General features: G+C 42.2%; 1 protein-coding gene across 2 annotated transcripts in view; it reads right to left on the reverse strand.

Annotated features, from left to right (window-relative positions):
* The window catches only part of RAPGEF2 (Rap guanine nucleotide exchange factor 2), a 193,267-nt gene extending 183,038 nt beyond the window's left edge, over positions 1-10,229 (reverse strand). For both annotated transcript variants that reach the window (XM_050895285.1, XM_050895284.1), the window contains exon 1: positions 10,161-10,229. In XM_050895285.1, coding sequence (XP_050751242.1) covers positions 10,161-10,229 — 69 coding nt within the window. The remainder of the gene's footprint in view (positions 1-10,160) is intronic.
* Between the last annotated feature and the right edge of the window lie 4,110 nt (positions 10,230-14,339).

Consider the following 14,339-nt stretch of genomic DNA (forward strand, 5'->3'; position numbering starts at 1 on the left):
AATTGGCTATCACAGAATTCAGCGATACTTTAACAACATCATCTTGTCTGCTGTGGGGCCTGCTCTTCCTTGATGATACAACTTAATACATTTTAACTACATTTTAATTTTGCAGTTGCTAACTTATAAAGTTCAAAGCTATTTCAACACTAAGCACCATCATACATAAACACAGTAAAATGCCATGACTTCAAAATATTGACGTAGCTATTTAAACAAAAGTGCACCTTTTTTATTACTATAGCTATGTCACCTTCAAAAACAGAACGAGCTACGGCACACGGGTAAAAGTGATCGGGCACAATGTCTGCTTCAGCAGCGCCTGCCTGCCCTGCTGCGCAGATGAGGGAGGACACTTCTGACACCCACAGGAACACTGACAACAGATACAAAGAAGCCTGTAATATTGCACAGCCAAGTCTGTCTGTGTCTCAGTTCAAAATGTATCTAAATATTTACTATTGTGTATGTTGTGTATTCTGATATGTCTTTTGACAAATAGTCGAAATCCATGCAACCGTTCAAATGAGTGCTGGCTACTCACACAATTGCAAGGTACTACTGATTTCAGCAAGATTACACATTCTGAGAAAATGCTCTGTGCAGGTGAGGGAATGGTTTCCTGACAAGATTAAACACTTATCTCAAAGTCAAAACAAAAACATTATAGGGTACCTATTTCAGGTATGTCCCAACAGATTTCAGATACCAAGTGGAAAAGTGTGCATGTCTCTTAACTTGCACACCAATAAAATTAAGTTTCACTTTACACCTTTGTTTCCCCCTGGGAAGACAGCCTACTAGCATGCATTTTTCAGCTACCATACAACAAAGCAACATAAATACAGACAAGATTCAGTATTAGCAATACAAAAATATATCAGCCTTAGCATCTTTTATCCACCCAATTCAGTGCACGCAAAGGTAGTGTTACTACCCTGGTTTCTTACCATTGCTATATTTTAATGGGGGAAAAAACCTTAGAGCTAGAGACTTATTACAAAACTTTCCTTTGAGGTTAATCCTCAGAACAAACAAACAAAAATGGAAGACTTCCCTCTCAAGAAGCATCTTGCATGTATGCCTCATAAGTAAAAAAACATTCTCATTTTAGGAAATACATCAAGAATAAATAATCTCATAATATGCCATCCAGTTTAATTTTTTTTATACTTCAAGATAGTGTTTGAAAATGGAGCACCATATATTCTCTAGGGGGGGTTAAGCTGTTTCAGAGGTTCCTACACACAACCGTAAGCATTTATTCTCAATCTTGCAGCGCAAGTCTTCACACCTTCAGTTCTACCAACACTGACATTTGGAGCCATAATCTGAACCAGATTGAGTCACCCAGATTTTAGAAAGAAAAAGACCCTCAAACACCACCTCTCAAAAATAAGTCACTTTTCTTTTGTTCAGCTAACAAGATTGTATCACTTATCCTGTTCATATGGTAGCCTCATGAACATTTGGATCGGCACAAATGAGGCAGCAGAGAACATCAGCATGGGAAACAAAGCTCCTGAACAAGCTTTGCTGCTAGAAAAACACGATGTACCATGAAAGATTTAGCCTTTGGTTTCAGCAAGTCAATTCTCAAGCAGAAGCTTCTTCCAACTGTATTGGTGGTACAGTCTTGTTTTTCCATCAACTGCTTACAAACCACATTTGCGTAACATCCTATCTCACCCCTCTAAGTTTTGGTCTATTTTTTGCTTAACAGGACAAGAAGTCTGAATGACTAATTTCAAATGGAAAAGACTGTACCAATATTTTTTCCCTCAACTACAGAAAAAGTAAAATAAAGATGGGAGACAAGAGTATTCTTAAAAATACAGAACTGCAAATACAAACTGCAAAAAAAGAAAAACCACCCTCAAAAATTTTAAAGCATCGTGCCACAGGGAACAGGATCCATCTTCCCCTTTGGAAATCAGAAATAACTATGAAATAAATGTTTTTATCTATTAAGCCAAGTTTATTTTAACTTTAAGACATACAAAAAGCAAGCAAACAGAAACAAACAGTCTGGTAAGGACAGTCAACAACAGGCATGCTCAACTAACATGTCTTCCACAAAACTTAATACCCTTTCCCAGGTAATTTACCCTGATACCAGATGCATTTTCATTATGTTGCTTGTGCTTATCAGAATACATACAAATAAGAGAAAAATGGGGAAATCTTGCTATCCATAGAAATGTTAATCTGAGAAAATTCCTTCCATTTTTATCACTGCTGAAAAGTAAGCTCATGTGGTTTTTTTTTTTCCTAAGAACATTTAAATATTTTAAGCTTATCTTATTCCTTCAGTGTTTTGATCAGGTAATGATATACATGCTGCTCGTTATTGTTGGCCAGAATTCTTTAGAACTGCTCAAAATCAAATATTAAATCACTTTTACTCAAGTCAGACAGAGATACACAAAGAAATACATCTACAGATATATGGACATAACACAGAGATACCCAGAGAGAACAAATAGCTATTTTTAACTCCAAAACAAAGCTGTAAGAAAAGCACTGCAGTAGGGCTCCTCTCTCTCCCTTTTCAAGAAAAGCAGTCAACTTCACCAACTTCAGAAAAAGGGAAGCGGAGCACCACTTCCATTTCAAGACTTATTCAAATAATCCCTTCACACAAAATATATCCAGCAAATTAAATCTGCGACACTGGCTGCAGCAAACAAGGCGCACAGGCTCAGCTGCCCTTCACAAAGCATCTTTGTAGAGCTATCTTTCTGCCAGCGCTCCTTTTGAATTCCCAAACAATACCTTGCAAAAATTAGATCTCCTACTGTGGGAAAGTTCTCAAAACACAAGCCAAAATATATTTTCTCATGAGGATACAAAAAACCCTCAATGAGGAAGTCAAAGTTCTTACCATGACTGTTCAGTATACATATGGTTATTCTTGAAACATGTTAACAGATTAAGTAGCAGCATTCTGATTTAGGGAAAAAAGTTATCAAAATCAGATCAGTAATTCATCAGAACGAATTAGTAGCCACTACTCAATAATTTGCATAAGCATACAAATTTTTGAAGACTTTTAAGCATACAGATTTTTAAAAATAATGGAATTCAAGAAACAATAACTGTTTTCACAAAACCTTAGCTAACCTCTATTGTAATAAGCTTGAAATAAATGAAGCATCTTCAGAGATTACATTTACGTCATCTTTTTTTCCAGGTACAAAGTGTTTTCCATGAATAACCTGATAACCCATGGCACACTATCCTCCTACTAAGGAAAAACATGATTTTGGGAAAACGCTTGTGTGCCATTTACTTTTGCTGATCTACGCTTTTACACCCAAGACAAGAACGAACTACCAGTCTTTTTTGTCTCAAAAGTTCAACAGATAATTTTGCTTATTACTAGCTTTAGCAGAAGGGCAACCCTAGTCATGGCCATCAGTATTGCCTTGCAATAACCTTCCTCTACCATAGCCTCCCTAGCTGCACCGCTGGCTACCCCCCAGCCTCACCAGAGGGGTGAGTGAGGACGGGTGGGACGGTACCGTCCCTTCGGCATCACCGAGGGTACAGACACATACTCTTATGTCTGAACAGCACGTTAAGAGGCAAGTAGACAAAAAAAAGCTTGGGCTGAGTAGAAGATCCACAGGCTTCAGGCCCAGCACTGCTCACTTCACTAACTTTCCTAGGCAAGATTGCCACGGGAAGGCAAGGCAGCGTTCTTATGGTCCCAGCTTTTAGATGCAGGAGAGCATGTCCACCAGGCTGTCAAAAACATGTTCACAGCTCACAGGAACATACCCAGCCTGAACCCAGCGCAAACACTTCTGCAGCCACAGCAGGGCAGAAATCAAAAGCAAACTCTACCAAACAGATAATTAATCAAGTAGGAAATTACACAGAGTTTATTCGTGCTTGTGCTGGTTTTGGCTGGGATAGAGTTACTTTTCTTCATAGTAGCTAGCATGGGGCTATGTCTTGGATTTGTGCTGAAAACGGTGTTGATAATTCAGGGATGTTTTCATTATTGCTGAGCAGTGCTTGCACAGAGTCAAGGCCTTTTCTGCTCCTCACCCCACCCCACCAGCGAGTAGGCTGGGGGTGCACAAGAAGTCGGGAAGGGACACAGCCGGGACAGCTGACCCCAACTGACCAAAGGGATATTCCAGACCATATGATGTCATGCTCAGCATATACAGCTGGGGGAAGAGAGAGGAAGGGGGAGATGTTTGGACTTAACGGCGTTTTGTCTTCCCAAGTACCCATTACACGTGACAGAGCCCTGCTTTCCTGGAAATGGCTGAACACCTGCCTGCTGATGGGAAGTGGTAAATGAATTCCTTGTTTTGCTTTGCTTGCGTGCACAGCTTTTGCTTTCCCTATTAAACTGTCTTTATCTCAACCCATGAGTTTTCTCACTTTTACCCTTCTGATTCTCCCCTCCATCCCACCAGGGGGGAGTGAGCGAGCAGTTGTGTGCTGCGTAGTTGCTGGCCAGGGTTAAACCACAACAGTGCTACAGTTAAACCCTCACTTTCCAAGTTACCTAGTTTCAAATTGGCTCGGGTATGTACACCTAATCGAGCTGCAATCTTCTGATGTAATAAGAAAGTAGACAAGTGTTTAGGACAAGGCTTCAAACCGGCTATTTCTACTCTATAGGTGAAGGCCTCCTGATCACACCAAGGTCTTTGTAAGTGTTGGTGAAATTCATATTACTACAGGGTACAGAAATCTACAAATGCAGAAAGTACTAGCCCTATGACAGGGGAGAACTACTGCAAGAGAAATTAAAAATTCAATGTTCTTGCCATTCTCAAAGCTCTTAGCAACAAAGATATGAACGGCTCTGGGAAAATGCACCCTCAGTCAAAAAGACTGGGAAATAAACATATTTTCTTTCAAAACAAACAGGATACCGAGCAGCCTGTTGCAGTACATGCCCTTAGTTTTGGGAAGGACATGAAAATTGATGGTGGAAGTTCAGAATCAGACATTCCAGGGCTGTTTCGACAGGCTGAGATTAGAGAGGTCACAAGAAAATCTGAGCTACGCAAGGGTTTTCGGTTTTAGTTATCAGCCACAAAAAGACATATTCATACAATTAAGTTTGTTGGGCATGAAATTATGCTGCACAGTAATACTAGCTCAAGGGAAAACATTAAGAGAAAAAAAAATTGTATATTTACTTCAAAAATACATTCTCTGATATTATTTATGTACTAAACAAATACATTACTTGCTTTGTCAAGTAAAGGTCTCACTTTTTCCAAAGAGTTACTTTGGTTTTTTATCCTCTCAGTTAAGTGCTGAAACACAGCAAGAAAAACCTCTATGGCCAAAGGTCTATATATACATGTCTATTATAACTTCTTCTGTTTTATCTGTATCCATCTCCCCCACTTACAGCCGAAGAGACAACAAAAGGCACCACTTAACTTACAGTTCATCAGACACATTCTGGGGATGTTAACTATTTTGAACAAGTTTCCAAAACTCTGCAGCATCTGGAGGGCTTTTTTTTTTTTTTTTTCCCTCAGACCAACTAGCCTTACAGCTGACTTTATGATGGCAACTTTACTTCAAGCCAACTGCCAAGCAAGAGAAAAGTGCCTGGACCAAGAACTTGCAACAGCCTTTCTTCATTAAACTGTGTTACTAACCACACTGACAATGTTAACACAAAACGTAACAGGCTCATGCCCCCACTTCAGAATTAGTTACTGCAGACAGCAGAAAGCCTGAACACTACCATGGGAAGTGTCATTAGTAATCTCGTTTTGTTGGCCAAACGGCTCCCCCCAAAAAACAGAACGTCAAACCTTGCAAACTAAAGCTGCTCCTGAAACACCACATTACAAAGCGCTGAGATGCATAAAGGAAAGACCACTATAACAATGTAATACAGCCAAATACCACAGGCATCAGCTGTCACAGTCCTTCACTTTTCAGGACTACTGAGAACCAGCAGGAGAATTTAGCAACAGAACCAGTTCTCAGCGTTATACTGCTGTTAGCAGCATGATAACAGGCGTTACCTTCCTCTTTAAGCACTAGCATCAAAAAGATGGTAACATGGTAGCATGCTGACAGCGAAGAAAATCTGAAAGCAAAACTCAAGCTCCAAAATATTTTTGTTTTCCAAATGAAAGAAATCCCAAATAAGCTCTTTTGAAAAAGATAATTTTAGTCTTCTGGTGTATTTGATATACAGATACACAACAAGCCTGAATTTAAAGACTAATTCTTTATGCTAGACACACGTAAAACGCTTATTTTCTATGATCCCATGAAACTAGACAGCCTCGTATTTATTTGCTAAGAGATCACTATAGCAAGAAGGAAATGTTCATTTCTGGCTTATCTGAAGATTGCACACAATCATGCTATCAGTGGTTACAAGTATAAAAACAACACAACTGGGGAACAAGCTGAAAGTTTATTTGGAAAAAGCATAGGTACATCCTATAATTAAACCATTGTTCCTCTCAAGTGCTCAAGAAAGGAATATCTGCTCAACAGTAGCATCCTGTTTAGATGTCTTCTGACATTAAATGACGCACTGGTATCAAACTAAGGGCTACTGTACAGTCCTCCCCTCTCCCCTTAAGATGTGGTCTGATGCTGTTACTTTTCTGCTATTCATTACTACTGTACTGAATTGCCTCAATGTACCACACTGGCAGTTTCCAGGAAAAAAATCTTAGGCACATAACATATATAAGGCATACATTAAAAAAAAAAATTTCTTCCTGCAGACGTCACTACATGGCATGAAAACAGTGAACTAGTATGCGGAGTTTCTAAGCTAACTAGTTATTCACATACCATGCCATGCCATGCAAATGAGTTGTTAGGATAAAGAAAGAGATTAGGGCTCAGTTTCTCTTGTTTGAAAACAAAAGCAGCCCTATTTTTTCAGATTAAGCTACACCAGTATAAAACTGCACACTTTCCAAGATGGCCTATGACGCCAATAAGAATTTGTTTTGAAAAGACTTAAAGCTATAACAGTTCATGTAAGACGATGTTTGTAGAAAAAAAAAAATAGATCACTATTACTCACAGCTTAAGGGCATAAAACCGTTTGTAATTTATGTACATTTGGAAGTTAGATTCCCCAAAGTAGTTAAATTAACTTCCTAGTTCATGTCTTCAAAGAGAAAATGAATAGTTTAATAAAGCAATTAAAGAGGAGAGCTCTGTTACACAACAGGCATGTTAAAGTACAGGCCATGTACATATTCTTTTTTTTATTTTTGAGCTTCTTTAGTCAATGGAGTGTTGAGTTGTAATCCACAAAATTCAGAAAAACTCTGTAAGCGAGGATACACCAAAGAGATACAAAGCTAAGAATTCTCCAAAGCAATGGCAGAATACATTATCTCAAAAAAAAAAAAAAAATCAGTCCAGTCCAAAATTACTGAGAGACTTCTGCACTACAGAAGTTCATGAAAATTTAAGTTTGCTTTCTCCAACAATGTGTATCAGATCTAGCAGTTCTCAAAGCTGTACATACAAATACAAGCTGGCTATCCTGCTGTCACTCCTCTCCTCTGAGCCTGCAGTGAAGTCATTTTGCCAAATTTGCACCATGACAATCCAGGGTGAATAGTAATGTCAAACGCATATTTACCTCCTCGTGATTTGGGGCAAGCTGAGCCCCAATGAGTTTGTTAATGCAAGTAAGCAGCAAATATGCTACTAACATACTTCTCTTGTTATTTCCTGTACTGACATGAATCTGATAAGTACATTTTCTCTTTCCAACCCTCTCTCAACTTTAAAGATACCTCATGACTTCTCAAAAGCCAAAATTAAGTAACTATCTTTATGAGATAGCATAGCAAGCAAAGGAAAATACAAGTAAAGCAACAATAAAAAGTTACTTTAAGGGAGGAAGAAAAAACAAGGTCTTTATGTCTTTCTAGATAAAGATTTTTTTAAATTTTACTTAATGACTCAAAGATTATATGCATAAGCATATTTCTTTCAAATTCCAACACTGTTGTAAAATAAAACTCAACTTCTAGAACAGAGAACCAACATTAGAAAACTCCTCAACACACACAATTCAACACGAGCCATTCACAAAAATGCCAACTGAGTTTTCTGCTGCAAGCCCTGCTCTCCCCAGCAGCAACAGGAGGGCACGCCTGATCACTGGTTTCAAGTATTTCCAGTGCTAACAACACATTACGGTTCCCACAAATTTGACTTATTTATGGATTATTTTGGCCAGTGTCAGCTTCGTGGATTTAAGGGTGGGATTTTTTTCCTCTGGCGATTGCCACAGCAGGCTTCCAGTCTGCTGATTCGGGAAGTTTTACAGCATTAACACAGCCCTGGTGTTCCTGATTTAGCTCTCTGCTCCATGCCCTTCACACCGGCTTTATCCCTGCATTCGGGCCGATTTCTTCACTGCGTCATTTCTTACTTTCTGCCTTTTTTTTTTTTGTTATCCCTTCTAGAGAGGGGGGCCGACCGGCAAGGACAGGAGAAAGTTTAACAGTTCACATGGCACAGATCACGTCACAGGGGAAAGCATTGTCTCCCCAGGCCCAGCCTGGTGGCCCCACTACCTGACCAACTCGTTTCTGAGCATCTGCCAGTGTCACTCCTCCTGAACACCCGACCATCCTTCGATAACCATCTCCCAAGGCCGGACACCGCCGGCAGGCTCCCCTGGCTGGAATTTACGCCTCTACCAACGTGAGAGACCTCGCCGTAAGTTTGTGGAGAGTGTCCTCCCCAGGAGAGAGCACTCGGCCTCCTTCAGCTTTCACAACACACTGAAGGGCTGGGTCCAGCACTGAAGGCAAACAGACATTTGGAAAAGGTCAAACAAGGACAGAGAAACAGCTTTAGCACCACAAAAAGACATTCCAGAAGCAGCTTTTCAAAAAAAAAAAAAAAGAAAGAAAAATAAAAAAAAAGAAAAAACCAGGAAGATTTGCAAAAAAGACACACTAAATACAATGCCTATGCAGTCAGTATATTTTTCCATGGGAGTTTTTGTTTTCTCACACGTATTCCATGAGCATGAGGATAAAAATAACATTACCACAATGACATATCTATAGTAGGAGGAATGACTTATGGGTGCCGACCGAAAGTCAAGGTTTCCTCTTTGCCCCCAATTTGAAAACATCACCAGCCAATCAGCCGCCTGCCAAAATAATCAGTAATACCATCTCTTCCCCAAAACCAGAACACAGGGACTGCTCAGAGAGCAGGACAAGCCTTTAGAAAATAGGACAGATGGCATTACAACTCCAAGCAAAGTAACTCCTTGTATCATTAGCTATTGAACCGCAGCTTGATGTGGGGATCAGTGTAAAGCTTATTAGTCTTTAGACAGTTGGCAGCAACAGCCACTGCAGCAACCATTCGGGAGCAGAAGGAACTCATTCAGTTTAGTTGTTTTTCAGGTCATGTTAAGTCAAAATGTTTCTGTACACACTCCAGTCCCCAATTTAACCTTTCTTAGCCTCTCCAAGTGCAATTACACTTACAAACAGCTTCAACGCACGCACTCCTCCGACAAAGAGGGCTCCAGGAGCCCGGCGCAGGTATCTAAAAAATTCCTGCCTGGTGCTATTGTGTAAGGATTTCACCCTACTTTGGAGAGCAAGGACTTGCCAAGAATACCACTGACCTCAGCTCCAACATTATGAAACAGCGCTGCCAGCTCCAGCCAGCTATGTAAAAGTAGGGATTGAATTCAAATCCAGAGCCACAGCGTACTGCGGCATAATAACAAAACAAAAAAAACCCCAAAACAAAAATTGTACTCGAAGTGCATTTTTCTTTTTACCGGAAGCAACCTTCAAAATAAACTCAGCTGGCGTTTCTCTCTCTCTCTCTCCTTCCCCCCCACCCCCAAAATTAGAGAGTAGGAGGAAAGTTGTTCGCGTTAATGCATTTCTTCCCTTCCCGTGAGCTTGCCGCCCGCGAATTCAGCGCTGGGGGGTTTGGGGGTGGGGGGGTGAAACCCGCGCCGGAGCCGCTCCGCTCCCCCGGGAGCGGGGCCGTGGGGCTCCCGGGCTCCCCCCCCGCCCCGGGCCGGGGGTGCGCGGGGCGGGCGCGCTAGCGGAGGCCTCCCGCCGGGTGCGGAAGGGTCGTCCCCCCCCTCGGGTGGGAGGGTGTCGCGGGGTTCGGGGGAAGGGGCCGCCTACCTGAGGGCTCCTCTCCGCCGGGTTCTTCATCACCGCCTGGCGGAAGCTGTTATCCACGTAGGACGCCATCGCGCCCCTCCTGCCTCCCCGCCGCCGCCGCCGCCGCCGCCACCCGGGGAGGGGATGAGGGAGGGCCGGCCGCGGCCTGGCGCTGCGGGCTGCGCGGCCGGAGAGCTGGGCGAGGAGATGGGAGGCGGCGCGGCGCGGAGGCACCGCGGGCTCAGCAGCGCCGCCGCCCGGAGCAGGAGGCGGCGGCGGCGGCGGCCGAGCCCCGCCGGTAGCAGCGGCGGCGACAACGGCTCGGCGCTCTCTCTCTAACCGGCTCTACGCCTCCCGCCGGCCCGCTCCGCCGCATCCCCCCGGGCACCGTCGTTGTTGTTGTTGTTGTTGTTGTTGCCGCCGCCTCTCTCTGCTTCTTCTTCTTCTTCCTCCTCCTCCTTCTCCTCTTCTTCCTCCTCCTCCCATCCGGGCTGATGGGGGGCTCCGCGCCCGCCTCGGCGACGGGGAAGTTGCTGGCTCGGGGAGGCGGAGCGGCGGGGCGGGTCGGGGCGGGACGGTGGGGGGGCGGGTGGCTGGGGGCCGCGGCCGGCGGGGGTTCCCCCGCCGGCCGCGGCCCCCAGCCACCCGCCCCCCCGCCGACAGCAGTGCCTTAGCATCTTTCCCCCGCAACCGCCCCTAGGAAAGCCATCCCTGTCGTTTTTAACCCCAAACAAGGCGACTGACCGGCTGTCGCCATCGTCCCGAGGGACGCGCGTCGTCACAGCTTCGCTGGTGCATCCTATGGATATCGGTGATGAGCAAGCTGGACATGAAAAGGAAAAAAAAAAAGAAAAGAAAAAAAAAAGAAAAAAGGCTTGATCTGCTGGATCTAGTGACTCCCTGCTTTGGGGAGGCCACCTGTTGTCACTCTTCTCAAGAGTAATCCGTATCAGCCGGCTGTCCCCTCTGTCATTGCTATATGGGATAAAAACGAGGAAGGGAAGGGTGTGAAATCTTTAATTTACCACTTTTCGGGGGGGTCATCTAGCGGCTGCTGCTTCTCACGCGAACTTAAGTTTTTAAGGAATACAGGTCTTGCAACATGGCTGATTTTCTTTGTTTACCAGGACACCAAGCATGTCTCAACAGCAGCTTGACAAACACGAATCATGGAAGTATTATTAATGTGCCATTAAAGGCAGTGTAATACTATTAATGTATTTGCTTTTACAAGCGATGTGTACCCTTTGCTGATATAGATCACACAGTGTAAATAATGTCAACATTCAGAAATCTGATTTCCAGTCACTAGCAGGGGTTTACACATTTTAATCACAAGCAAGACAGTGTGATTTTTATTTGTATTTTTTATTTGTGAAAAGTCACAGGGATAACCAATTTTTTCCTTACAAAACATACACTGCTGGTCTCAGGAGACAAAATCTTACATTTTTAGACATATATAGCTCTCAAACAGGCTGTGTCTTCAGACAGCAATCTATTAAACCTACTGAATTTCTAGATATGGCTCATTAACAAAGATAACTCTTTGGGCTAATCCCACTCATATGTGTCAGCAAAATATTTTTGCAGCTAATACTGATAATTCTGGGCAGACCATGGGAAAAGACTAGAAAGGGCTCCACATCCTGACTACATCTTGTTTGTCAGGGCTTATTAGTAGTCCTTATGGGGGATTATTTATTTTTTTTTAACTAACAGATTGAAAATGTAATGTCCTTTGCCCTAAAAAATAACTGTTTTAAATATGCCTCACATTCATCATCCAGAGAATATAATTTCTTCAAATTAATCAAGCCTGCAGCTATAGGAAAGTGCCAGCTTTTCTGAAGCTCAGTTTACCAACCCGGAGTGCTAAAATTCCCTTTTTTGTGGGGCATATGTATAGGGCAAGTGCCGCAGGAATGCGAGGAATGCTCTCCTGGGCTCCGCTCCTCAACCACTTCAGGGCACCCATTCCCTCCTGCTACAGACTAGCTTGCCTGACATCTTCATATCTCTACATCAAAACAGAGCTACCCACTCTATTTTAATATGCAATTATCTTTCATTTCAGACCTATTAGCTGTTAACAGCATCAAGTGAAGTGTTTCACTCTGATTAATTTTTTGTTATGTTATCTGGTAACACAATACCTGTGGTTCACAGTGATATTTAACTTCAGCCGATGGGATTTTGGGGCTGCGATTGTACTCTGAGCAGTGTAACAGATCTCGATGGTTATAGGCATATGTCAGAGGCCTATCGCACGCTACATGAATTGTTAGAAATGGGAATGAATGAAAGCTAGAGAACTATGTACAAATACATTCAACTATTTCTTAATAATATTTAAGGATGTGTTGCATTAACACCTTTTTAGTGTCTGTAAGCAACATATTTGTATAATGCAGATGCTTCTGATTGTTTCTGTTCTCCATGGTGGATACAAGTCTGTCATTTATGCTGGTTTTTTTCTAGCTGAAATTAGAATACTTCTTACATCTGAATAGAAAAAAACCCAGCAAATAATCATCAAGATACAGAGTAAGGACAATAATTACTAGAGAACACATCCAATTATCACTGGAAACCCCTATTTTTCATGCAAATATTCAACAAAATATCATTTACAGCGTCAAATATTTTTGCAGCTTTCACATTCTCTTAGTCTCACTGTCTTTCCTGTTTTCTAACTTCAACAGTAAATCAGTATGTTTTAGAATACACACATATACCAGGACCTGCCATTCATTTTGCATTTGGTTTTTGGTTATTCCTCAGTCTGCATTATCCAGCCTGATTTACAATAGATTTGGGGGGGGGGGCTGGGGGGGATGTTTCCACTGGTCATATTATTACATTACATAGGTTTCCTACCCCATATTACACAAGGAAACCAAGAGTTAACCATATACATTACATGCAATACATAGAGTATTGACATTTCAGCAATATGAAAAGGCTGCAACTCAAAATATGACAGCTCAGCATAATGTCCTTTTGGATAGCTATAACTAAGCACTATGTTAAAGTATTTTAGAAAAGTATTTTGCCTTAGAAATACAGAGTTTCTGCCTTCCTGAATATCTCTGTTTCTTTTAAGGGATAAATTGAAATGGTCAAGTTGAACAGTTACTAAAATGCCAAGGAAACAAATTCAGCATTTCTGTGAGCTCTTTGTTCGTTTGCTAACCCTCATTTTTAAAAAGATACTCACACTTTGAAAGGCTTGTACTTGACTTAGCCACATGGCTTTTAATTCATGACACCGGTTATCTCTCACCCACAGTTAAACACTTGGTTTGCTCAGGAGAGGCCAGTCTGCCCTGGTAGGGAAACAGAACATTGCCTCTTTGGGGAGTTTAGGAAATTGTATACAATCGGTATGAATATTAAGCCCATAGATGTCCTTTTATCCGCTTTCTTTGGATAAATACTCGTTTTCGTCTGTCTTCTGAAGACAGCATGGCAGCTGAAGCAGATTCAGGCGGCTGAGCTCCAGCCCTCAGAACCACCCGTCTCCTTCCCAGCTCTCTCCTGGCACCTTTTCAGCAACCATAAAAAGTTACTGTCATAACCATTCATGGAGGTGGACACTAGAGAACAGAGGTATCGGCCTGGTGAACCACTCCGGAGCTGACCTTGAGAACAGTAGCCATCCCCACTGGGCTGGGCAGAAGCCAATTTTATTGGATTTTAAGTCAAAGATGAATGATTTCAGGTACAAGTAAGGCCACTACCAAGGGGAGACTATCTCCTTTGAACAACATTAGCCTCTATGCTCTGTCTTTTGGGATGGCAACGTTTCCAAGAATGCTGTATCTCACCTTTTGGGATTCACACATGGATGGGATTATTACCATTTGCAACTCCAGTTTTTATCATCTTTTACAATATGGTGAAGGGCACGTGGGGTTTTTTGTTTGTTTGTTTGGGGTTTTTTATTTGTTAGTTTTTTTACACAATATCCTCCAGTTATGTGGCTATTTGTCAACTAGTGATGACTAATGTACAGGCATAGTATATAACCACCACTCTGTGCCCCTGAGCTGGAGGGTAGGATAGAAAGATATCAGTGACTTAACACAGTCTGTGCTAAAATAATCTTTGAATGTTTACTGTCGGTTTATGGTCCTTTTGTATTTGTAAGGCAGCACAAAATTCAAAAGGTTATAAAACAGAACCTGGCCTGTGCCA

The sequence above is a fragment of the Gymnogyps californianus genome, chromosome 4 (assembly GCF_018139145.2).
Source record: "Gymnogyps californianus isolate 813 chromosome 4, ASM1813914v2, whole genome shotgun sequence".
Taxonomy (NCBI): domain Eukaryota; kingdom Metazoa; phylum Chordata; class Aves; order Accipitriformes; family Cathartidae; genus Gymnogyps; species Gymnogyps californianus.